Below are 23,766 nucleotides of genomic sequence, written 5' to 3'. Positions count from 1 at the left end.
CATTTGAAGACGTTCTTTGGGAAGTTTTCTGTTTTATGTCCCTGTTGCATCTTACAGCCTTGCAATAATTTTTACTAGTGTTCTGCTCTGGGAAATGTCTGCCAGCACTGGTTAGTTAATAACATGGCACAGTCCCATTGAAATAGTAAGGAGTAGGAATTTAATGTATCTTAAAAGCACTGGTTTTGCACAACAGCTTTATTTGGGAGTTGAGAGAAGGGAGCAAGTGTTTTCAAATTTACTTTCTTTAACATTCTGTTCACTGGTGTTCAGTATAAATATTTAAACAGTACTTAGTATCTAGAGGCACTTTCATATATTTTTAAACTTCTGGGGGAAAAAATGAGACAAATACCCATTCCCTGTCAACTTAATCCATAGAGTGGGCATGGGAAAAGAAGTAACCTCTACTGCTTCTGTGTGAAATATTCACGAACAAAGTAAATCCAAATTTTAAGAAAAGAATTCGCTCCGTTAAATGAAAGAGATTGTTAAGCTATTTAAATTTTATTTTTGCTTTTCTGTGTCATTTACATTGATAGCCAATAGAGTTTCTTGCCAGGAGAGGAGGTATTCTCTGTGTTGCCCAATACATTAGGCCCTAGCCACACGTGGCTGTTGACCCGATGAAATGTGGCTCTTGTGGTTGAGGAACTGAATTTCTAAAGAGCCACAAGTAGCTGTTGACTACCATATTGGCACAACAGAGAAAAAATTAAATGTCAGTCATAGCATGAGACAGGATTTAATTACTGAGTAAAAGGGGGCTCTTCGGTGTGGACTTGACATCTTCTCTCTGTACCTTAGGCATTTCTGCTTTCTTTGCCTTTCCAACCCCTGCCCCACAGCCGTTTTGTTGCACTCAAGCAGCTTAAGCCATGGGAGTTGTTTTTCCCCACTCTGCTCTGATTTTTCTGCAGTGAAAACATCTTTAACACAAAATAGAATCATAGCACTTGCTTTCTTTGGGAACCATGCTGTCGGAGTAACAGTCATTTTTAGCTGAACTGCCTTGTAGTGTTGCCTAACAAAATATGGTGTAATCGGATTATAGTGTAAAATGAAGCCCACTGGTGAGTACCTGTATAACCTTCCTTTTTCAGTGTTCCCTGGAGCCTTTCCTCCCTGGTGACTCACTTGTTCAGCCACAGACCACTCTTGCTAGAATCAGTTTCCTAATCCTAGTGTGATCTGTGGTCTCACATAGGCCAAAATTAGTCTTACCCAAACTTATAATTTTCTTTCACATTTATTTTTGTTCTCTTCGATTTTCTGTCATTCTTTGGCTCTAATTGGCTCACCTGTCTCACTGAAACTGAAGGAACTTTTTATGGAAGAGAAAAGAATGGAAATAGATCTAGACTAGTGGAAATATGGCTCATTTTATCTTCTGATAATTGAGAGAAATCTGATCTTAGGGGCAAATATTTATCTCATTCTTTTCCTTAATACCATTAGAGTGGCAAAAGTACTGTTCTCTTGTGACTCTTTGTTTCCTTTTAGAAAGTTCCAAGTAATAATGGACCTTGACTGCATTAGAAAGAAACATTCACATTGCTTGTTACACTTGTTCATATTGTTTTAAAATGCCATTGTTTCATGGTGAACATGCATATATAGTATCATTATTTTAAAAATATTTTATGTATACCTGCATCTTACTCAGAGTAGGTGTCTGAAGTTGTTAAGGACATCTCCCAGTATTACTGGCCCATTTCCCTTTGTAATCAGAGGAATACTATTTCAAGATTATTGGCCATGTGTGGTCTATGGCCTTGGAACAGAATGGAGTTAAATAGCCACAGGGGGATTAAGCTATGAGGTTGGTTTTCTTCACACCATTAATATGTTTTGGCTAATTGAGTTATTAGTCCAAGTCAGAGAAGAGCATTGCATCTATCAGTGGTCAATTAAAGCTATTCCCCAAGGTATTTTTAATCGTAAATACTAGTCTTCCCTTTTAGGACTAATATGCATCACACTTTCATGATATCTTGAGGCTGGTGCTGCTTTTATTCTCTATAGCTTTTTGCATTAAAAATTAAGAAGATTAAAAAAACAAAAACAAACCATGAGTCATTGGGTTAAATGCCTAAGTAGTGCTGTAACTCTCTGTAATTACTTGTCCATAAGAGAATGTATGTATTGAAATATGAAACCACATGTTTCTTTGATACTTTCCTGTACAAATGGCGTGTTTTCTCTTGTTATTCCTGGCCCTCCCTTGTTAAATCATAAATCTCCCAAGAATAACCAGTCACTGTGTGGTGTAGAGGATCATATTGCCTTTAGAGTAAATCTTCTTTGGCTTACAATTATCTAGATGTTTCAGAAAGAACAGGTGGATCCTCTTCAGATGAAACTACAGCAGGTGAATGGACTCGGCCAGGGCTTGATCCAGAGTGCCGGAAAAAACTGTGATGTGCAGGGTTTGGAACATGACATGGAAGAGATCAACGCTCGGTGGAACACATTGAATAAAAAGGTGAGTGTACTGGGAATGGAAGGGAGAGAAAAGAGACATTGCAATCTCTGGTTTCCCTGGCACCTGAATGCAAACAAAAATTTGCATTTCCAACCTGTAGTTACAAAAAGGGGTGAGTAGTCATTTAAAAGCTCTCTCCTTTATCGTAATGAACCTCCATGTCTGTGATACAGGTTGCACAAAGAATCGCACAACTCCAGGAGGCTTTGTTGCATTGTGGGAAGTTCCAAGATGCCTTGGAGCCGTTGCTCAGCTGGTTGGCAGACACTGAGGAGCTCATAGCCAATCAGAAACCCCCATCTGCTGAGTATAAAGTGGTGAAAGCACAGATCCAAGAACAGAAGGTAAGTGAGAATGTTGGGGCAGTGAACTGTAACAGCCGTAGGGAATGACAGACAACACGTTTGCTTATGGTTTCAGGAGCATATTCAGGAGTTTTAGTAGAATCCTAACCTACCTTGTGTGATCCAGAAAAGAAAGATGGAAATTGATTTTCATCATCTTACTTTATAATCTCCTAGATTACCATGACATGTATTGAACTGAACAATTTTGCTTGTTCACTTATCCTATTTCAGTGTTTCAGTCACCACGTTATCTTAAGAGGTTTTTAGTGTTTTGGGGGTCAGCAATATTTGAATAATGTATATCATGTATAAGGTTCTGTCTATATATGTATATATTTTTGGTTTAATTTCCATTTCAGTGCCTTTTTCTCCTGGTTCAAACTAAGTTCCCTATCAGTCACATAATGATAGTCACTGCTCCATTTAAAAACCTAAGTGTATGAAAAGTTTATATGGGTGGTAGGAATTATATCTCATGTTTTTGCCTCAGGATGAAAAAAAAAAACTTCATTATTCAATTAAACTTAGGGCTCAGTGGGGTGAGGTTTTGGATCTTGTTTGTTTTCCTTGTTTCAGATTTTAAAAGTGACCCCATGTTATCACTTTTCATTCCTTTTAAACATGTACATCAGTTGCTCCAGCGGCTCCTAGATGATCGAAAGGCCACAGTAGACATGCTTCAAGCAGAAGGAGGCAGAATAGCCCAGGCAGCTGAGCGGGCTGATAGAGAGAAGATCACTGGGCAGTTGGAGAGTCTTGAAAGTAGATGGACAGGATTACTCAGCAAGGCAGCAGCCAGGTAAAGCCACTGGAGTTTTGAGGAATATAGGTCAGAGGCGGTTTCTGACTTGTATCACTGAGGTGCTCTAAAAGCCCCTGGATGATTCATACAGTGCTTTGGTAGGTGTTTTTTTTTTTGTTTGTTTTTTAAAAATTATTTATTTATTTATTTTTGGCTGTGTTGGGTCTTCGTTTCTGTGCGTGGGCTTTCTCTAGTTGCAGCGAGCGGGGGCCTCTCACTGTCACGGCCTCTCTTGTTGTGGAGCACAGGCTTCAGACGCGCAGGCTCAGTAGTTGTGGCGAGTGGGCCTAGTTGCTCCGCGGCATGTGGGATCTTCCCAGACCAGGGCTCGAACCCGTGTCCCCTGCATTGGCAGGCAGATTCTCAACCACTGCGCCACCAGGGAAGCCCTGGTAGGTGTTTAACGGCTTTTATCTTGAAGAGAGATAAGTTTTTAGAGATGATCCTCATAACCAGAGTAACTCAGGAAATTAGCCTCAGCTACTCCATAAATTTCTGAGACCTGGAAGACTCATTGCTGTTTGGTGGTGTTCTGTTGCAATATAATCTTGGTTCCAAACAGCAGATGCAGACTCCTACAATCCAGCCAAGTTATTTTCTGAGTTTTGGAAACAGATTTTTTCCATTCATATTTATAAATAATGTTTTCGATACTTGGAATTGAAATTTATCATGTTCTTTTCTGTTAGCTTATCCTAATATTAGATGTTCTTACATCTAGGAGCTAGTCTGTGGTTCTGTTAAATGAGCATTCAAGAGATGCGTGGACTTTCTTCACTAAATGACCACAAGGCAGGCAGTATACTTTTCTCCTCCAAGGAAGTGCTTTCTCTTTCCATAGCTATAAGTTAGCCCAGTGTCACTTGAGCTTAATAAGTCACACCATGTCTTTACTTTTAGCTTATACTGTTCTCAGTTTTAAAAATAAATGATAACTAATCAGAAATCAGTATGAGAGTTGTAGAGCTGATCATTTATTATCTAGGTAGCCACGGGCCATCTTCAGGTAACCCCCTCTTCAGTCTCTTTACTTCTACCCATCCATGGCTTGCTTATTTCTTATCTGAGCTACAAAGTATTTGCTTGCTCCATGTTAGTGGGAGAAACAAATGAAAGAATTCAACTTATTTTCATTTCCAAATTGCACCACTTTTCTTCTGTCTCTCCATCCATTTCCACTAATAGCACCATTAACCTTCCAGTTTCCTAGGCTTAAAACCTCAACCTCATTTTTTATCCTTTTATTCCCCCCTGCTTTGTGTCCCATATCTATCAGGATGCTAAATTCTGTCCATTTCACTTCTACAGTGTCTTTCCTCTCCGTCCATTTCTCTAATTCCCACTTGCCTCAGTTCATGACTTACAAACTCTCACTTGGGCTAGTTCCCATGAGGTAGCTCACCTGAGGTAGCCTCCTAATCATCACTCTACTGCTGCTTACCCTCAGGCCTTCCCCTCTTTGCACGCTCAGAGACATTTAATGACTCCCTGTTGCCTATAAAATAAAGTCTCTTTAATTCAACATTCAAAGCCCTCTACTGTTTGGCCCTAACCTACCTTTCTTAGTTTCCACTATTCTCATTCGTTGTGGGCACAGTAAACCGTATTCGGTTCTTCAGTATCTTCTGTCAGTTCCCTAATTCTGTCTTTGCTGATGGTGTTGCATCTTCCATGAAATACTTCTGTTCATCTCCCCTGCTTTTATGAAGGTTTTCTTTATTCCCCAAGCATAGAACAATTTCACTTTCCTCTTAACTGCCATAACTCATCATCTGTACCTTGTATTATGGTCATTATTTTATGTACTTATCTCCTAGGTCCTTAAGCTCACTAAAGTCATGGTTTGTTCCTAATGTATCTTTTTTTTAAAAAAAAGAATAAAATCTATAAGCAGGTCATTAACCAATTAAAATAACCCACCAAGCAATATTTTAAAAATGAAATTCTTGATTAATAATATTTAAGATTATATGTTTTAGTTGTATTATTAATTCAAGATGTATTTTGCAAGTTGACATAAACTAAGAAAGGAAATTCTATACCTTATATTGACATTTAAAAATAGCATCTAGAAATATATTTTTCCTTATACTCGAGCATAATTAAATTTCCAGATAATTAAGATGGCAGATCTTTATATTAAATCATTTCTTATTAAGATAGGTTTGTCCAGAGTTCAGTGAAGGTTTTCTGAAATAAAAGTCACATGCTTCCAGGACCTTTTCAGATGACATAGCACTGAGTCTGTTTTTAATGCTCCAGCGTCATCGTCGTGGCCTTTGATTGTTAATCTGTGTGCTCATGCAGTTCTGCGGTGGTTTTTCTGTCTGTTGCTTATTAGGCTGCCTCCAGCATTCAGGCTTCCTCTCTCCTTTTGTAATTTGCTGATTTTAATCTACAGGGTATTTGAAATCCAAGCTAAGTGTGGATGTTACATTAAATAAAATTTAAGATTCCAGATTTAAAGAGTCCAGTTATAAAATCCACAGATCTTTTGGCTGCTGTTTGCCTTGGCAAATTCATCTAGTTTGAGGTCATTTTTTGCCTTGAATCAGAATTCAAAGTTATGCTCTGGGGCTTGAAATTACTAGAAGCCTGACTGGATTGGGGGAGATAGGAAGGGGGGTTCTTATTCATAGCTTGGTCTGCCTTTGCTCTTCAAATGCTCTCTCTTCTCTTCACTCATAAGTGAAGGTAGCAGTGATGGGGAGAGAAGAATGAAAACTGATGATTTTTTTTTACTCCTTTAAACTTTATTTTGGTCACATTTACAGAGGATGCACGTGCCATATCCAATAGGAGAAAGAGTAGTAGAAGGTCTGATTATAATCCTCATTGTACTATTGCTACCCAGTGGGCGACCTGGACAGATCTTTCTTTAAGCCTTCAGGGTTGGTTTCTCTTTTGTAATAGTGGGATAATTCTGCCTACCTTACAAGGGCATGACAGAATCAAAATAAGCTACTGCTTATGAAAGCCTTTAAAACAGCAAAATACTATTTATGTGTGTTCTGTTTACTATTGATATTTCAAATGTGCCTCATTAAGATTGGTCTTTTACTGAATATAATACTATTATCAGTTTTAGTGTGACTTTTTGCCTGAGCAGCTTGTTCTATATATTTGTGTAGGCAAAAACAGCTGGAAGATATCCTGGTTCTGGCCAAACAATTCCATGAGACAGCTGAGCCTATTTCTGACTTCTTATCTGTCACAGAGAAAAAGCTCGCTAACTCAGAACCTGTTGGCACTCAGACTGCCAAAATACAGCAGCAGATTGTTCGGCACAAGGTAGGAAGTAGTTATGGCAAATGAAAACACAGAACTGGAACCCGAAATCCTAGAAAACTGCCTGCAGCATTCTATAAGATGTGTTTTGTGGGGTTTTTAAAATAAGTTTAATTTAAAATATGGTCCAGTTATTAATTGGACTAGTCACATTCTTGAAGTAAAAATAGAAATGGACTAATAGGCTGCTATGAGTAAAAACAGCTTTTGTTCTCTGTTTTTATGTTATTTTTGCCCTTCAGTAGGTAAACTTTTATATTATTATTTATTATATCATTTGTGATTCATTGTTTCATGTCTACTTTTCATTTATTTTGTTTCTGTTATTCATTTTTTCCATCTGGATTTCCAGGCTCTGGAGGAAGAAATAGAAAGCCATGCAACAGATGTGCACCAGGCAGTCAAAACTGGGCAGTCTCTCTCCTCCCTGACATGTTCTGCAGAGCAGGGTGTACTGTCTGAAAAGCTAGACTCATTGCAGGCCCGATTCAGTGAGATTCAAGATCGGTGCTGTCGGAAAGCAGCCCTGCTTGAACAAGCACTGTCTAACGCTAGGCTGTTCGGGGAGGATGAGGTGGAGGTGCTCAACTGGCTGGCTGAGGTTGAGGACAAGCTCAGTTCAGTGTTCGTAAAGGATTACAGACAGGATGTCCTGCAGAAGCAGCATGCTGACCACCTGGTATTCGTGTTTTCCATTCTTATTGATTATGTTAACTAAGTTATTTTGTAATTTTGATTCATGTTTCTCTTCATTTCCCTCTCTTTTTTTAAATTCCAAACATTTCAACTTTATTTTATACACAAGTGCATAGTTACAGACTGGACTAATCTATTTTTTGATGATTTACATGGAAATACTTGTACTTAACAGACTGAATCAATAACTCTAGAAGATGATCCAGAATGTAATCGGGCCATCTCAATTCCAACTCATGTTTTACATCATTAAGGAATGTATCATTCAGTTTCCACTTGAGCAATTACGTGAAAGAGAATGTACTGTAACAAAACCAGATTACCTAAAGAGTAGTGCCTAGGGTTTTTTAATGTTTCTAGAATTTATATACTCAAATTCCAGGGATTCTGTATCATCTGTGTAGAAGCAACAATTTGCCCCTTTTTGTTTTCCTTTTTGTGACATTTCCTTGGGGATGGTAAAAATCAGCAAAGCAGTTTTTTGGTTTTAATAATCTTAGATTTTTCTGCTTTGTTGACTTCAGATATTGAGAGTTTTTAACCAGGATCCTGATTTAAGTCTGCCCGTTCTTGCTGACTTTCTTCTGTTGAACTTTCTGCCTTATTCTTTATTTTGGACATAGTAGACATTTTTGCTGAATTCTACTTCTACCTTTCTTGGGTTCACGTTTGGTACCAATAGATTAGTAAAGTGGATTTAGTCCTAAATCTCTTCTCATCAGAGGAAAGTTTGCCTATAAGTAGCTGATTTCATTGTTTTGAGTAATTAAAGAAGGGGGTAACCAAAGAGAAAATGAAGGAATCAAATATCTCATGTTTAAACTAAACTGGTATTCATCCCTTTACTTTAAATTTGGTCTCTTAAAGGGCTCACATTTCTTCCCCTTTGTTGTGCCATAGTTTTAGGATTAATGGTATTCTTTCCTTTCAGGCTTTAAATGAAGAAATTGTTAATAGAAAGAAGAATGTAGATCAAGCTATTAAAAATGGCCAGGCTCTTCTAAAACAAACCACAGGTACTTTGAAAAGTGCATCTCTTAGCACCTCTGTGGTCCCACAGACAGTTACATCAGCACCCTGCAGTAGCCACTTCTCTTTGCAGATAGGAGGAGCTTTGTATTCACTGATTGTATTACCATGTACTCCCAGGTGACTGGCAGCTTGGGTTCCCATTTCCTGCTCAATCTTTTGAAAACTAAAACACTGTGTTGTCTCAGATCTGGTTATAGATGAAGGCTCCCCCTGCCCTCCAATATGGTGAATGCCAGCATTTACTGAAAGGTGCTGGGAATGTCTTAGGAATACCTGCAGTCAAACTCAGATCTTAATAATCTCAGAAGTCACTTCTTCTATTGATTGAAGGTGTATTTCCCACCTCCCTTAGTGCGGGATGCTAGGTGAAATCACTGCCATAGGGAGAGAGCATCTATAAAAGTTGAGCTCTGATTTGAAGAAAGGGAGGTTAAGAGGGCTCCCTCATATCCTATTAAATGTGAATAATTGTGTGCTGTCTCCCACAGGTGAAGAGGTATTGCTTATCCAAGAGAAACTGGATGGCATAAAGACTCGCTATGCAGACATCACACTCACTAGCTCCAAGGCCCTCAGAACCTTAGAGCAAGCTCGGCAGCTGGCCGCCAAGTTCCAGTCTACGTATGAAGAACTGACCTGGTGGCTGAGGGGAGTGGAGGAGGAGCTGGCAGCCAGTGGAGGACAGTCTCCCACAGGGGAGCAAATACCCCAGTTTCAGCAAAGGCAGAAGGTAAGCTGTCATTTCACACTGTAAAGGGAAAAAAATTTTCCTCTTAGAATCCTTAAGTTCAAATTCTTGTGTTTAATACCAACTATCTATACCTTAAATGTAAACCAAAAATTTCTGCCTGCCTTGTTTTTTGTTTATTCTTGGAAAATAAAATTTGATATAAAGACCTATATAAGAGCACTTGTTACGGTCTGAAGAAGAAAAAAGATTGACTCTCAAAACCCTGGGAAGGGCTTCCCTGGTGGCGCAGTGGTTAAGAATCCACCTGCCAAGGCAGAGGACACGGGTTCGAGCCCCGGTCCAAGAAGATCCCACATGCCGTGGAGCAGCTAAACCCACAACTACTGAGCCTCTGTGCCACAACTACTGAAGCTCGCGCACCTAGAGCCTGTGCTCTGCAACAAGAGAAGCCACTGCAATGAGAAGCCTGCACACCACAACAAAGGGTAGCCCCCGCTCGCTGCAACTAGAGAAAGCCTGCACGCAACAATGAAGACCCAACGTAGCCAAAAATAAATAAATAAAATTAATTTTTAAAAAAAATTGTTAAAAAAAAAAACCCTAAGAAGCTTCCTTTATATGCAACATTTTAGAATTTACTGTCATAGTTCATTCTCTAAAAGAGTACTTCATGGTTATGTTTGATTCTCCTGCAGGATCTAGTGCAGTTCTAGATGTGCAGAAATAGTGTGTAGGTACTTGCTGAGGTGTAAATACCTATGATTAAAGCATTATTTATCATTTCTACTGAAGTAAGGAGGAAAAAAAGGAAAAAGCACCATTCATGTTACCCAGAGATAGTCTGGCTCGAGAAGTCTTGTAGACAGTTCTAAGCGGCTAAGCCTGAAGTCAGGCTGTGGAGTGATTGAAAAATCTGAGACAAGAAAAAAAATAAAATAAGTGAAGGAAGGAGGTCAGAGCCCTGCTGGGATGTGTGGTAGAGAGAGCACTTTCCACCCAGCACAGCTGCTAATGTGCTTAATTTAGCAAGGGATGGCCTGAAAACTTTCTTCCCTCTTTAGGAGCTAAAGAAGGAGGTCATGGAGCACAGGCTGGTGTTGGACACAGTGAATGAGGTGAGCCGTGCTCTCTTAGAGCTGGTGCCCTGGAGAGCCAGAGAAGGGCTGGATAAACTTGTGTCTGATGCCAATGAGCAGTACAAGCTGGTCAGTGACACTGTCGGACAAAGGGTGGATGAAATCGATGCTGCTATTCAGAGATCACAACAGGTAATCTTTATAAACACCTCTGCATTAATATTTTAGGCAGCATGAAGTACAAAACTATGACCCACATAAATACGGGCTTAGGAATAGGAATAAATGAGATCAAGCTAAATCTGAAGCAACGAATCATTTCAGTGGTGGGAACTGATTAGATAAAGGTATGTGAGGATGGATCTAGGTTTGACCAAAAATACTTGACCCCTTTGAGCAGAAAAGAACTTGGAGAAGAGAGTGTGTGAGTCCTTTCCTTGCTACTGCCCTGCTAAGAGGCAGATGGTGATGGGGGTAGATAATATCTAGATCCAAAAGGTCTAAGTGCATCACAATCTTAGTTTGACATAATCAGCTGTTTTAGCATTAGATGGAAAAGGGGACAGAACCAGGAACTATAATTACTATCAAATATGCTAACCAAAATAGCAGAGCCATCCAAAATAGAACCCTCCCAAGTAAACACAGGTGTCATATTTCCCTCAATCCTTTTTCCTTCCTACTTTCTGGGAAAAGTTATTTGCTTTTCTTTGTAGCTGGATATGCACCTATTAATGTGCCATGGTGCAAAAAAATAAATTAATATAACATGACTCCTTGAGTTCATAGTGATAAGCAAATGCTTTCTGAACCACAGAGAAGTTTGCTCTGATGCCAGGTGCATCCCTGTTATGTCTTAATTAATATCCCTCATCTTGGCCAGATATTTCAGTGTGAAATTTATCACGCTTGGCAGCTCACTTTCCTTTAAATATTAGTGTAATTTGGCAACGTTGACGAGGAAGAGGTAAAAAATTGAGGGACCTCATTAAACAATGGTCACATAGAACATGTTCTTAGGTTTTGTATTTGTTGATGTCACTGCATACGTTATTGCATTCCATTTAAAGCTTTGGTGTTCTTCTGGGGTCTTAGGCTTCTTCAGCTGAGCAAGTACTTCAAGTTAACTTGACTCAGCCGTCTGCCGCCATGTTAGTTTGTATTTAAACACATGGCTACTACTGTTTAGAGCATGGGTAGGAAAGAGGATTGGCAGAAAAAGAGCACAGCCTCATAAAAGTACTCTCATTAGAAAGTGTATTTCTTTTGAAGAGTCTTGGTTTCCATGGTTGTTTCTAGCTGTAGAACCACTAACTGGGTTCTGTAACGTCTTTCTAAAGAAGTTGAAATAGGATCAACTCACATTTGTTGAAGTAGGATCAACTCATATTTGTCAAAGTATAATCAACTCTAAATTGTCTGCATCTTGATTTGTGATTTTATGAAATTCTCACCAATTTTGGCTTTACTTTGAGATGTAAACTGTATTACTGAAAATCTAGGCCTTTCTATGTTGAATAAATTAGAATTCTCAGAAGGAGGACATTGGCTGTAATATGTCCATTTTTCTTCAATATGTCTGTTAGTATGAGCAAGCTGCTGATGCAGAGCTAGCTTGGGTTGCTGAAACAAAACGGAAACTGATGGCACTGGGTCCAATCCGCCTGGAACAGGACCAGACCACAGCTCAGCTGCAGGTACAGAAGGTAAGTGACGTATTCACTGTGTCCTGAGCTAGAAGAATCATCAGTCGCTTATCATCAGTGACTAGCAGAGAGTTTCTGACTATCCCAAGTAAAGTAGAATGAGTCAGTGTCATGATGGTGGACAGAGACTAATTATATAAATATTTGGTTAGGATGAGGAAGAGATTTTTTGCTTTGTGCAAAGGGTAGAAATAGGCCCATTAATCCAGGAAAGAGTAGTTAGCAATTTTCTTCCTGCTTTTCAGGAGGGAAGATATTCTTGTAAGCTACTAAAAGATAAGCATTTGAAGATGTGTGGATAGGCAAAGTGTCAAACTTTGTAAGAACAGTTTTTGATGTGGCTTTTTTAAAGCAAAGAATTTTTCAAAGGGTATGTCTAACTTTTCACTAACACAGGCTCGGGCTCATTGTATTTCTTGACTTAACAGTAGTTTACTTTTCAAAGGCTTTCTCCATTGACATCATTCGACACAAAGATTCCATGGATGAACTATTCAGTCATCGTGGTGAAATCTTTGGCACATGTGGGGAGGAGCAAAAAGCTATATTACAGGTAAACTACATTTATTTATTCACCATATTGTTCTTATCTTGATCATGGTGAATTAGAAGTACAATTGTGAAATGATAGTTTAAGAAGTTTTTTTTTCCCTCTATTACTGGTAGTGATACTTAAGTCCAGCTTGATGTTCTGGGGCATTCAGACTCCTAACCCTGTGTTCACAGATGTCTAAACAGCCATACAGTATAATGTGAAATACACTGCAAATCCATCTTCTTTATAACAGAGGAATTGCTACTCATCCTCAGTCCATAATGAGTTATCTTTGAGTTACCTTTCCAGGTAGATAGATTTTTCAGAACCGTGTGCAGATACTAATTCCTGCTTCAGGTCCTTCTAAAAAATCATTACCCATTTCTAAAAGAATTGGCCAACAGAGTCCATTTGTACGCCAGTTTTGATTTTTATAAAGGGTATGGGTAACCACTGTTTCCTCAGAAGTCTTCATAAATCGAGCTACTCATCCTAAACATATAAAGCGTAAATGCCAGGTTTGTGGAGACTTTTATCAGAGGGAAAAAGACAAATGAAACTTGATGAGCAAATACCCATCTTAGCCCCTGAGAGATTCAGTCAAACTGGCCTATTACAATAATGCTGTATCTAAAGTTGTAAAAGGTATTCACTAAAAGGTTAATTTTGGTGTGTTGTGCTTGTGCTATTTTACTGTTTGTGAAACTACTTTAATATTTTAAAAATTATAAATTATGTATATGTATGACAGAAAAATTCAGTTAAGTATAAAGAAAATAAAAATCACTTGTAATCTTACTAGATTAATCCATATTTTTTAGCATTTTAGTGTATATATATAAACCTATATATACTTACATTTTTACTTTAAAGAAGGGTTCATCATGATAATAATGCTTACATTTATTTTGTTGTTCACAGGAAAAGACAGAGTCTCTAATACAACAATACGAAGCCATTAGTCTGCTCAATTCAGAGCGTTACGCCCGCCTAGAACGGGCACAGGTCTTGGTGAACCAGTTTTGGGAAACATATGAGGAGCTCAGCCCCTGGATTGAGGAAACTCGGACACTAATAGCACAGTTACCTCCTCCGGCTATTGATCATGAGCAGCTCAGGCAGCAACAAGAGGAAATGAGGGTACGGAGCATGCTGAGTTTTATTTAATCACAGAACTGAAAATGGGCTCTACAGTTTATTCAAAAGCAGCCTATTTATTAGTACCTACTGAGTATAAGTAAATGTTATGAAATTAATTCTTAACCAGTTAGAATTTTTTTGTACAGTAAAGATACATATCTGAATTATTTCCTTTGTCCTTTAATATGAATCAGTTAAAGAATAAGATTATGGAGATGTCAGGAACCTGGGTATTGCAGAAGTAAACAAAGCACCATGTACAAATCAAGGGAGTTTAAAATCTTCCCAGTGACAGTGGGGTGTTATTAGACTTGGTTGTGGTTGGGTGGCCCTTTCCTTGTGGTTAGGCCCTAGCTGGAGTGAGAGCCTTCACTCAGGAATGTCAGAAAGCATTTGCTGCCTAGAGTTGAGATGAAAGGGAAATTTGTAGACACTTGAACTGATGCTGTTACCATTAAAGATAGTTTTTTTAATGTTTATTTTATTTGTGGTGTATGACTCCTGCTTATTGCTATCTCTGTATTCCTGTAAGAGGAAGGATGTAAACTGGAAGTAGCCAGCAGTAAAGTCAAGGAGCAGTTGGATTACCAGAAATGTTGCTGTTTGTAGCTGGTCCTGCTTAGTGTCTCCCAGTCTGGGCAGGGAGACAGACATTAAATCATGCAAACTACAGTAGAGTACAGAGAAGTATTTACAAGTACAGAAGACAGTGGAATACATTTGTATTGGAGGGTGAAAGTGAGAGAGGATTTCTGGGAGGCTTCCTTGGTGGCAGAACATGTGAACTGGCTTTTGAAAGTGAAGAGAGAGTCAGAGCCCAAGACTTAGATTTTTTTCCCTCCGTAAAGGGTGAGATGTTGGGACTTGCTGGGTTTTAGTAACTCAGTTTGTTCATTTGGTATGAGCTGTGATCAAAGTATTTAAACAAACAAACTGGTATAAGAAGGCTCATTTTATTTTAATCCATATTTCTTTGCATAGCAACTAAGGGAATCAATTGCTGAACACAAACCTCATATCGATAAGCTGCTAAAGATAGGCCCTCAACTAAAGGAGTTAAACCCTGAAGAGGGGGAAATGGTGCAAGAAAAATACCAGAAAGCAGAAAATACGTATGCCCAAATTAAAGAGGAGGTGCGCCAGCGGGCCCTGGCTCTGGACGAGGCTATTTCCCAGTCAGCTCAGGTATGTGTGTGTCTTAAACTCATATAACCTTCAACTGTCCTTTAGTCTAAGCAAGAGGCTCTTTATCAGTATGCCCCCATGCTCAGGAATGTCCAGACTAGTATGCTGGTGATACATTATCAAGAGACTGGGAGCCTTTGCCTGTCTGCATTTTTATTCCAGGGAGCATTGGTTATACTGACAACTATAAGGAGGGTGAAATGCATCTTGGCTGGTATATATTGCCTGTTGATGGTTTCCTTGAAAATTTTATATTGTGATAATCCTTTAGCAGGGATGATTTTGGGTAAATTCATCTTGAAGCAACAAATGCCTCAAGAAGTCAAATTCCTATTGGGCCTGTTGCTTTCGAGATTTAGACAGCACATTAGTTTTCCTATTCACGAGGCCACCAGCTAACTTCTTGTTCAGAGAAAGATGCTTGACTAGGGAGAAGGTAGAGTCAAGGAGAAACAAACCACCAGCAGTGGAGTTTAAAGCATGTAACTACATACTTTCCAACTAATATATTACTGTTATGTCTGGGTAATTTATTCCTATGTTTGGTCAATATTCTTGGTTAATATTTGTACTTACTCAAGTTTTTCCCCCCCACCTTCCGTCCCATCTCTCACTCACATTGTGGAATGTGTTACTTTGTGTTGTTGCTGCCTGCTCCTGTCTTCCCCACATCGTCACATTTCATTGTTGTGTTGACCGCGCCCACCATTACAGATTACAGAGGTAAGGTACCCACCCCCTTGGGATTAGGATGTTCTTAAGAAGCTGAGAATTGAGAGGATTATTTATAAAGAAATTTCCCTTAACTTTCGTGGAATAAATTTTATTAATGCAGTTTATTATGCCAGTTTCATTTGGGGCAGAACCTAGAAGTGAGGGAGTGACGGGAAGGGATTTTGTTTGTTTACCATGTTATTTCCTATAGGACATTTAACAGTTGGTAAGTGTTATTCTAATTAATGAATCCAGAGTTGGCTTTAGGGGGCAGACTTGTCTGTTTTGCTCCCTTTTGTCCCCTCTTGGCTTCATATTACAAATTAAAATTTTACAATTATAGATATGTTGTTCAAAGTACCAGAAAAGTGGAAAGGGCAGTAGTTCTCTCGGAATAAGGTTAGATTTGGCCTTCCCTAATTATCTTTCATCATGCCGACATTTTAGTTTCTTACTATTACACTGGTGGGTTGTCAAATTGCATGCCATGATACTTTTAAACTCCAAGTCATGTAGCATATTGAGTTCCCCATCCATTTATACAGTTGATGGAGGGTATCTAACTTCTTGGTCTACTCTGTTGCATGCAACTGTCATCTGAGATGTTGACACACTGACTCTCACTGGTTTCATAGTCTTGTCCCTTTTTCATCACGTTAGTTGGAGTAGGGGAAGTATTGTGGCAGCATTAAGGATTTGAGTTGATTTTTCATAGAGTAAGTAACAGCTTTTTGATTCTTAAACATTTACTTTTTCTGATGGGCCAGCTCTGGTGTACTATGCCCAAAACAGTTTCTTAGACAAACCCAACACTTGACAGCCATGGGGCTAGGCTGAGCATAGGTTTTATCCTAAACAGTAGTAGAAGATTTATACACTGGCCTTAATCCCTAACGTTTACCCCAGAAGTGTGACGAAGTACTGCTGTGATGGCTAATGGTCCAATATTTGTTTAGTTCCATGATAAAATTGAGCCCATGTTGGAGACTTTGGAGAATCTTTCCTCTCGCCTGCGTATGCCACCACTGATCCCTGCTGAAGTAGACAAGATCAGAGAGTGCATCAGTGACAACAAGAGTGCCACCGTGGAGCTGGAAAAACTGCAGCCATCCTTTGAGGCCCTGAAGCGCCGTGGAGAAGAGCTCATTGGGCGATCTCAGGGAGCTGACAAGGATCTGGCTGCAAAAGGTGCTTGATGAATCTAATCGTTTTTTAAAAGTCGATAGAATAAATTCTAGGCTGTGGTTACCTCCAGCATCCCACCAGATGTACTTCATTGAATGCAAAGGCAGTGCCTAAGTAATGAGTATTTCACGAAGTCATTTAGAATTCAGAACACATCTCCCCATTGAAATAAGGTTACAATTGGTAGTTAGATTCCCAGACCAGGAAACAAATGCTCCTTTACCCCCTAATATGAGGAAACTGCAGTACCAGTAGTGGGTAGAACATAACTACCTTTTATAACACTTTCCATGGGAAACATAGCAGGTTCAACACAGAACACTGGAAACAGAGTTCTCATTTCAGCCCCTTAATAATTATCTTAGCAGTACTTTTATAGTAGATGATAACTCATTTCCAGATTACTTCTGTGATCTCTTTATGTGGGAGACCAATGTAAGTGATAAATGAGAGTATAGAAATAATTAATAATAAAGCTAAGATAGAAAACTGTCCTTCAGTTATACATTTTTAGAGCCTTTTAAGGATAATGTCAGTGAAAATAGGATTAGATCTAATTTCTGATGAGGCTGATTTTAAGTCCTTAGAAAAGGCCTGTTCACTCTTCTGTACCGCTCAGAAATCCAGGACAAATTGGATCAAATGGTATTCTTCTGGGAGGACATCAAAGCTCGGGCTGAAGAGCGAGAAATTAAATTCCTTGATGTCCTTGAACTAGCGGAGAAGTTCTGGTATGACATGGCAGCTCTCCTCACCACCATCAAAGACACCCAGGACATCGTCCATGACTTGGAAAGCCCTGGCATTGACCCATCCATTATCAAACAACAGGTTGAAGCTGCCGAGGTAAGAAACAAAATCTCTTCTTTCATGTGTTTGTCCTCTGGGAAAGCCCTGTATCCAACTATGTTGTGTTAACTGCTTAGCCAGGCTGAGTGCCTTAAAAGTTTTTGTTTATTTTAAGCTTAATAGTATGTCTTTACACTAGAAAAAAAATACCTGCTCATTATAGATTTTTCTTTTTTTAATGTACAAGTTTTACCACTTTGTATAGGTACATACAACCTCCACTGGTCGTGATATAGAGCAGATCCATCACACAAAAGTAATTCTGTCATCAATTTTAAACTTAACAATTCATATTAGTAGCATGTGCTTTAAAAATCCAGTTTTGCTTTCATTTCTGAATTTAGTCCTCTCTTTGGTGTACTTATTTCTCAAGTAAATTTATTTACTGTAGAAAAATAGAAAGTAGAAAAGAAAATAAATTCTGGACTCATCATCCAGAAATAACAATTGTTACTTCCACATACCTTTTTCTAGCCTTTTTGGGGATCCTAGTTTTTGTTTTTGTTTTTGTTTTTTTTTTTTTTTGCGGTACGCGGGCCTCTCACTGCTGTGGCCTCTCCCGTTGCGGAGCACAGGCTCCGGACGCGCAGGCTCAGCGGCCATGGCCCACGGGCCCAGCCGCTCGGCGCCATGTGGGATCTTCCCGGACCGAGGCACGAACCCGTGTCCCCTGCATCGGCAGGCGGACTCTCAACCACTGCGCAACAAGGGAAGCCCCCCTAGTTTTTATTAAATGCATTTCTCACCTCATTTTGTCCTTTTAGCCCAAGGCAAGACTGTCTTTCTATTCTATATTCTCTCTCTTATCACTCATATCTTTCTTTTATTTCAGCCATTTCCACCTCCCCCCTCCTGTTATTGCCAGTCCATGAACCATTTTTTAGGATCTGGCACAGAACTGACTTTCTTTGAGATTATATAGCCTAGCATTCCTATTATGCTCATCTCCCAGCTCTTAAATATGTGACTGTTGTACTCTATTATTTTATCCTAGTTAATTTTCTTCTCTGTAATAGACTTCTGGTTGTAGATTATAATCTCCTTGGACCTTTGGTAAATTATTGCAGCTCATTGCACCTTTCTCAGACTGTTTTATGTATTTATTGTTAATATATAAAAATATATTTGATGTATATATAAGAAAAATAACGAGACTCTGAAGCTTCACTATTTAGATGAGTGAAATATTAAGAACACTGAAAGACTTTAATGGAATTGACCGTTCTGTTCAACATCTGCTGTCGATGGGGGTATAAATTACATTTGCAAAGTTTGGGAAGTTCTGTTCTGCTTTCTGTTTTGGCTTATGTTCTGTTCATTTACATGTAGACTATTAAGGAAGAGACAGATGGTCTGCATGAGGAATTGGAGTTTATTCGAATCCTTGGAGCAGATTTGATTTTCGCCTGTGGAGAAACTGAGAAGCCAGAAGTGAAGAAGAGCATTGATGAGGTGTGGAGAAGTGGACAAGGGGTTCAGACAAAACGTTACTGGACTCACACTAAGAGTGGGATTAATTGGAGAGTCTGATCCACTGTTTTTCCCCTAGATGAATAATGCCTGGGAGAACTTAAACAAAACATGGAGAGAGAGGCTGGAAAAGCTTGAGGATGCCATGCAAGCCGCTGTGCAGTATCAGGACACTCTTCAGGTGAGAGGCCACGAGGTGACCATCACGGAAACACAGGTTCCGTGGTCCCTTTGTCATATTCTGAGTCCAGCGTGAGTCGGTCACCTTCACAGGATTGCAACATTCTCGAGCCAAAGACAGGCTGTTTCTTTATTTCTAGCCAAAGTTTCCCACTTCAAGCAAGAAAAGTTCTGACATACAAATTTCTAGTCTTCTTGCCATGTTTTTCATCATATTTTCTATCCTCACAGTGGCTGTAGAGTAACGCTGGCCTTGCTGTCAAAGTCATTGCTTGCTAGAGGTCCCAACCCAGGTTATCTCAAAGCACAGCACAGTACGGTAGCTTCAGCACATTGTGGGCTTGCTAGCTGGCCATAAGAAATAGTAGTTTATTTTGGACATTATTCCAGTCATGTTGGCTTCATCCTTAAGTCCCCATATTACTGAAATAAAGATCATTATCCCTTATTTCTGCCCCCCACCTCAGCACAAACAGCACAAAGTATTGACACTTTGATTTATCTCTGCTGTATTAGCAGAAATCATGCTGATTGTCTCCCAAGTTCTCATGGTTTTGTTTTTTGACTGTTTATTTGTATGTTTATTTTAGGCTATGTTTGACTGGCTAGATAACACTGTGATTAAACTCTGCACAATGCCCCCTGTCGGCACTGACCTCAACACTGTTAAAGATCAGTTACATGAAATGAAGGTTTGTACCTGGGAATGGTTTTTGAAGAAGGGTTGCTTCTTTTTAGTTTTTAAAGACTTGGTTTGATGTTAACATTCAGTATGTCTTTGACAGGAGTTCAAAGTGGAAGTTTACCAACAGCAGATTGAGATGGAGAAGCTCAATCACCAGGGTGAACTGATGTTAAAGAAAGCTACTGATGAAACGGACAGAGACATTATACGAGAACCAATGACGGAACTTAAACACCTCTGGGAGAACCTGGGTGAGAAAATTGCTCACAGACAGGTAAGGCAAATGGTAGAGTACATAAAGTGGACTAGTATCTACTGCTTTCTAATTTCCTAACAAACGTTCCCTTTAAATCATTTTCTGAGTAGCATAAGCTAGAAGGTGCTCTCTTGGCCCTTGGCCAGTTCCAGCATGCCTTAGAGGAGCTAATGAGTTGGCTGACTCACACTGAAGAGTTGCTAGATGCTCAGAGACCAATAAGTGGAGACCCAAAAGTCATTGAAGTTGAGCTCGCAAAGCACCACGTAAGTATTTTCATTTTTCATCTCTAAGCCTATTGGATTGAGACCAGATATTGCCATCAGAAGCTTTTTGATGTTGTGTGTACCTTAGAGAGCCAGGCTTATTGATACCTGTAGAGGTAAATTATGTTGTTCAACATTTTTTAGGTTCTAAAAAATGATGTTCTGGCCCATCAAGCCACAGTGGAAACAGTCAACAAAGCTGGCAATGAGCTTCTTGAATCTAGCGCTGGAGATGATGCCAGCAGCTTAAGGAGCCGTTTAGAAACCATGAACCAGTGCTGGGAGTCAGTGTTACAAAAAACAGAGGAGAGGGAGCAGCAGCTTCAGTCAACGCTGCAGCAGGTACATGCACTGTCCAAGTTAGGTGGGTGGGGCTGTGCACATGACAGCATTCAGGAGAAAGTCCATCTAAGTCGACAAAAGAAAAGCAGTTTGGGGTAGATCCCCCTCTGCCTTGAGAGGAGGGTCAGTTCTGTGCTAGACTTGTCTGGAAAGAACAGCTTTTAATTGGGTCATTCTTTTTGGATTAGTTTGTGGTCCAGTCCCTCTATCTACTTTTCAAAGTTAGTAGATCTTTGCTGTAACGAACCTTGTTCACAGATTTAGTTGTTTTTTGGATCAAGTCAGGTCCCTCCATATCCATATTCAGCAGTACCTTAGTCAGTCAATTCATCAGTTTATATCAGGCATCTCTGTTACAGTGAGGTCTGAAGGATTCTGCTCAATTCTGAAAATAAGTAAATACATTGGCCCCATAATCATCTAGCAACAGAACAACCCTGCATGAGAGCAGCCTAAAATTCCTCCCTCAAAGAGATTCCTCATGTGGTCATTTAGAAAGTTTACTTTTGAAACTAGAATTGACTACTGACCTTGCTAATGTCTTTTCTCAAAAGGCCCAGGGTTTCCATAGTGAAATTGAAGATTTCCTCTTGGAACTGACTAGAATGGAGACCCAACTTTCTGCATCGAAGCCCACAGGAGGACTTCCTGAAACGGCTAGGGAACAGCTTGATACACATATGGTAATAGATTTCTTGAAATTGAGCATAAGCATCCCATTTTCAGTAGCTCCTTTCCGAATTCACAGAGATATATGTAGTTGGGAGTCTACAAAGTAGTGCATTTTTACTGACAATATAGTACTTGGGGATTGCTGCTTAGGTACAGGCTTTTAACACCCTGCGATAGGCAGTGACAGGGAAGAGTCAACCAGAAATGCCCTGGGGAGCTGGCAAATTTCTAGTTAATCAGATTGACTGGCACAAGAATATTGATTTGAAGGTGAGAGCATCAAGACAAATACATGACACAGATATGGTTGTATTTAAGAAAAAGACTGCTGGGACTTCCCTGGTGGTCCAGTGGTGAAGACTTTGTGCTTCCACTACAGAGGCCGAGGGTTCAATCCCTGGTTGGGAGACTAAGATCCCGCATGCTGCATGGAGCAGCCAAAAAATTAAAGGAAAAACTACTTTGAGGGGGATTTAGGGAAATCCAATAGAAACTGACAGTATTTCCAGAAAGTGGCTGAGAACAAAAGGCAACATAATTTCTAGGCACATCCCTCAGGAAAAGGAGAAATAAATTATTGGGGTCTATTTTTGTGATCTCTGATCCTTAAAAATTCTGTTGGTGACAAAATTATTTTTATATTAAGGAAGAATGGTGGGTTTCATTTCCTAATTGTTCGGCAGTTGAATTGAATCCAAAAGAAAGGATTTTAATCAAAATGCAACCTTCCTTGGCTTTTCCAAACTGTGCTTGTAAATCTGTGTGGGTGTCTTTCAGGGAATTGGCATTACTGATATCTTTCTTGCCCTTATAGGAACTCTATTCCCAGCTCAAAGCCAAGGAAGAGACTTACAATCAACTTCTTGACAAGGGCAGGCTCATGCTTCTCAGCCGTGATGATTCTGGATCTGGCTCAAAGACAGAACAGAGCGTAGCACTCTTGGAACAGAAGTGGCATGTGGTCAGCAGTAAGATGGAAGAAAGAAAGGTATCACCACAAAATTCAGTTTGATTACTGTTTGAGTAGTTTGCTTAATGATTACATGCAATTATCATCTAGTTTCTATGGAAGATTTTTCATTATATTGTAGCAAGCTAGCAGAACTGATATCCTCAGAACTGGCTTTGTGCTAAATCAAGCCATCTTTTCTGCCATTACATTTCTATTTTCCATCCATGTCAAGTTGCCTTGATGCTGATAGTTTCTGCCGATACTTGCTTTTATAATACTGCATTCCTTTTCTGCATCTACCAGTTAAGGCATTACTGCCTGTTACTGCTCAGTGATGGACCTAAAAATAGGTTTTGTTGGAGTTGGGAGGTTGGGAACAGCATGCAGGGAGTATCACTAATTATTCCTCACATGGAATTTGATGTCTAGTTACGAAAACTCAAGAGCGGTAAATTGTATGTCCTCTTCTTACTCTTCCTCAAAAATCAAATTCTCCTCAAACGAAAAGTGATCAGAGATCAAGGCATTTGCCCCTAAACATTGTTTTTTATGAGTACAGAGTTCTAGAATATCACTCTGCATAGAGTTTCTGTGCTGGGCAGTTGAAACGGTAAAATATGTGTCCAAATCCATTGGCCACATCCATTGAACAAGTAGTCGTTAAGCATGTATGTACCAAGCACTGTGCTAGGTGTACAGTGGAAAGGCATGAACTCTGTCATCATGAACTTTAATGTGCAGAAGGAAGTAAACCACATCTTCACACATATAAATGAACATTTTGAGAGAAGCATTAATTTCCTAGGGTCCCTCTAGTGTGGGGTCTCGTAACTTCGTTACATGAAGAGTGGGCAGAGGACCTGAGTGTATGGCTGTGTTCTAATTCTTGGACAGGGTCTTGTCTATAATTCCTGCTGAATGTAGAACTAAGACTAATTAAAGAAACCAAGGTAGAGTCTGCCTCAAAATCAAGTAGTTTCTAGAGGGTTCCATTGCCACAATGGAACAAGTTGCCTCAAGGAATATAGTTTTGACCCTTGAACAACATGGGTTTGAACTGCGCAGGTCCACTTGTATGCAGGATTTTTTTCCTTCACTAAGTATATCTACAGTACTACAGGATCCCTAGTTGGTTGAATCTTTGGATTCAGAACCGTGAATGTGGAGGGCAGACTTTAAAGTTACACACGGATTTCCAGCTTCTCGGAGGAT

The 23,766-nt window shown here is 39.5% G+C and overlaps 1 protein-coding gene across 10 annotated transcripts in view; it reads left to right on the top strand.

Annotated features, from left to right (window-relative positions):
• Positions 1 to 23,766, top strand: part of MACF1 (microtubule actin crosslinking factor 1) — a 246,318-nt gene that overhangs the window by 189,698 nt on the left and 32,854 nt on the right. For all 10 annotated transcript variants that reach the window (XM_055082837.1, XM_055082833.1, XM_055082826.1 and 7 more), the window contains 22 exons: positions 2,324 to 2,485; positions 2,659 to 2,829; positions 3,465 to 3,631; positions 6,766 to 6,925; positions 7,275 to 7,601; positions 8,550 to 8,634; positions 9,139 to 9,380; positions 10,403 to 10,609; positions 12,004 to 12,123; positions 12,569 to 12,676; positions 13,580 to 13,798; positions 14,780 to 14,983; positions 16,654 to 16,885; positions 17,502 to 17,728; positions 19,061 to 19,183; positions 19,281 to 19,382; positions 19,972 to 20,073; positions 20,167 to 20,340; positions 20,433 to 20,588; positions 20,733 to 20,930; positions 21,485 to 21,613; positions 22,417 to 22,590. In XM_055082837.1, the coding sequence (XP_054938812.1) occupies positions 2,324 to 2,485; positions 2,659 to 2,829; positions 3,465 to 3,631; positions 6,766 to 6,925; positions 7,275 to 7,601; positions 8,550 to 8,634; positions 9,139 to 9,380; positions 10,403 to 10,609; positions 12,004 to 12,123; positions 12,569 to 12,676; positions 13,580 to 13,798; positions 14,780 to 14,983; positions 16,654 to 16,885; positions 17,502 to 17,728; positions 19,061 to 19,183; positions 19,281 to 19,382; positions 19,972 to 20,073; positions 20,167 to 20,340; positions 20,433 to 20,588; positions 20,733 to 20,930; positions 21,485 to 21,613; positions 22,417 to 22,590 (3,789 nt within the window). The remainder of the gene's footprint in view (positions 1 to 2,323; positions 2,486 to 2,658; positions 2,830 to 3,464; positions 3,632 to 6,765; positions 6,926 to 7,274; positions 7,602 to 8,549; positions 8,635 to 9,138; positions 9,381 to 10,402; positions 10,610 to 12,003; positions 12,124 to 12,568; positions 12,677 to 13,579; positions 13,799 to 14,779; positions 14,984 to 16,653; positions 16,886 to 17,501; positions 17,729 to 19,060; positions 19,184 to 19,280; positions 19,383 to 19,971; positions 20,074 to 20,166; positions 20,341 to 20,432; positions 20,589 to 20,732; positions 20,931 to 21,484; positions 21,614 to 22,416; positions 22,591 to 23,766) is intronic.

This window comes from Physeter macrocephalus, chromosome 3 (genome assembly GCF_002837175.3).
Source record: "Physeter macrocephalus isolate SW-GA chromosome 3, ASM283717v5, whole genome shotgun sequence".
Lineage (NCBI taxonomy): Eukaryota > Metazoa > Chordata > Mammalia > Artiodactyla > Physeteridae > Physeter > Physeter macrocephalus.
The sequence above is the reverse complement of the archived record's forward strand: the minus strand, read 5'-3'. Positions and strand labels throughout refer to the sequence as shown.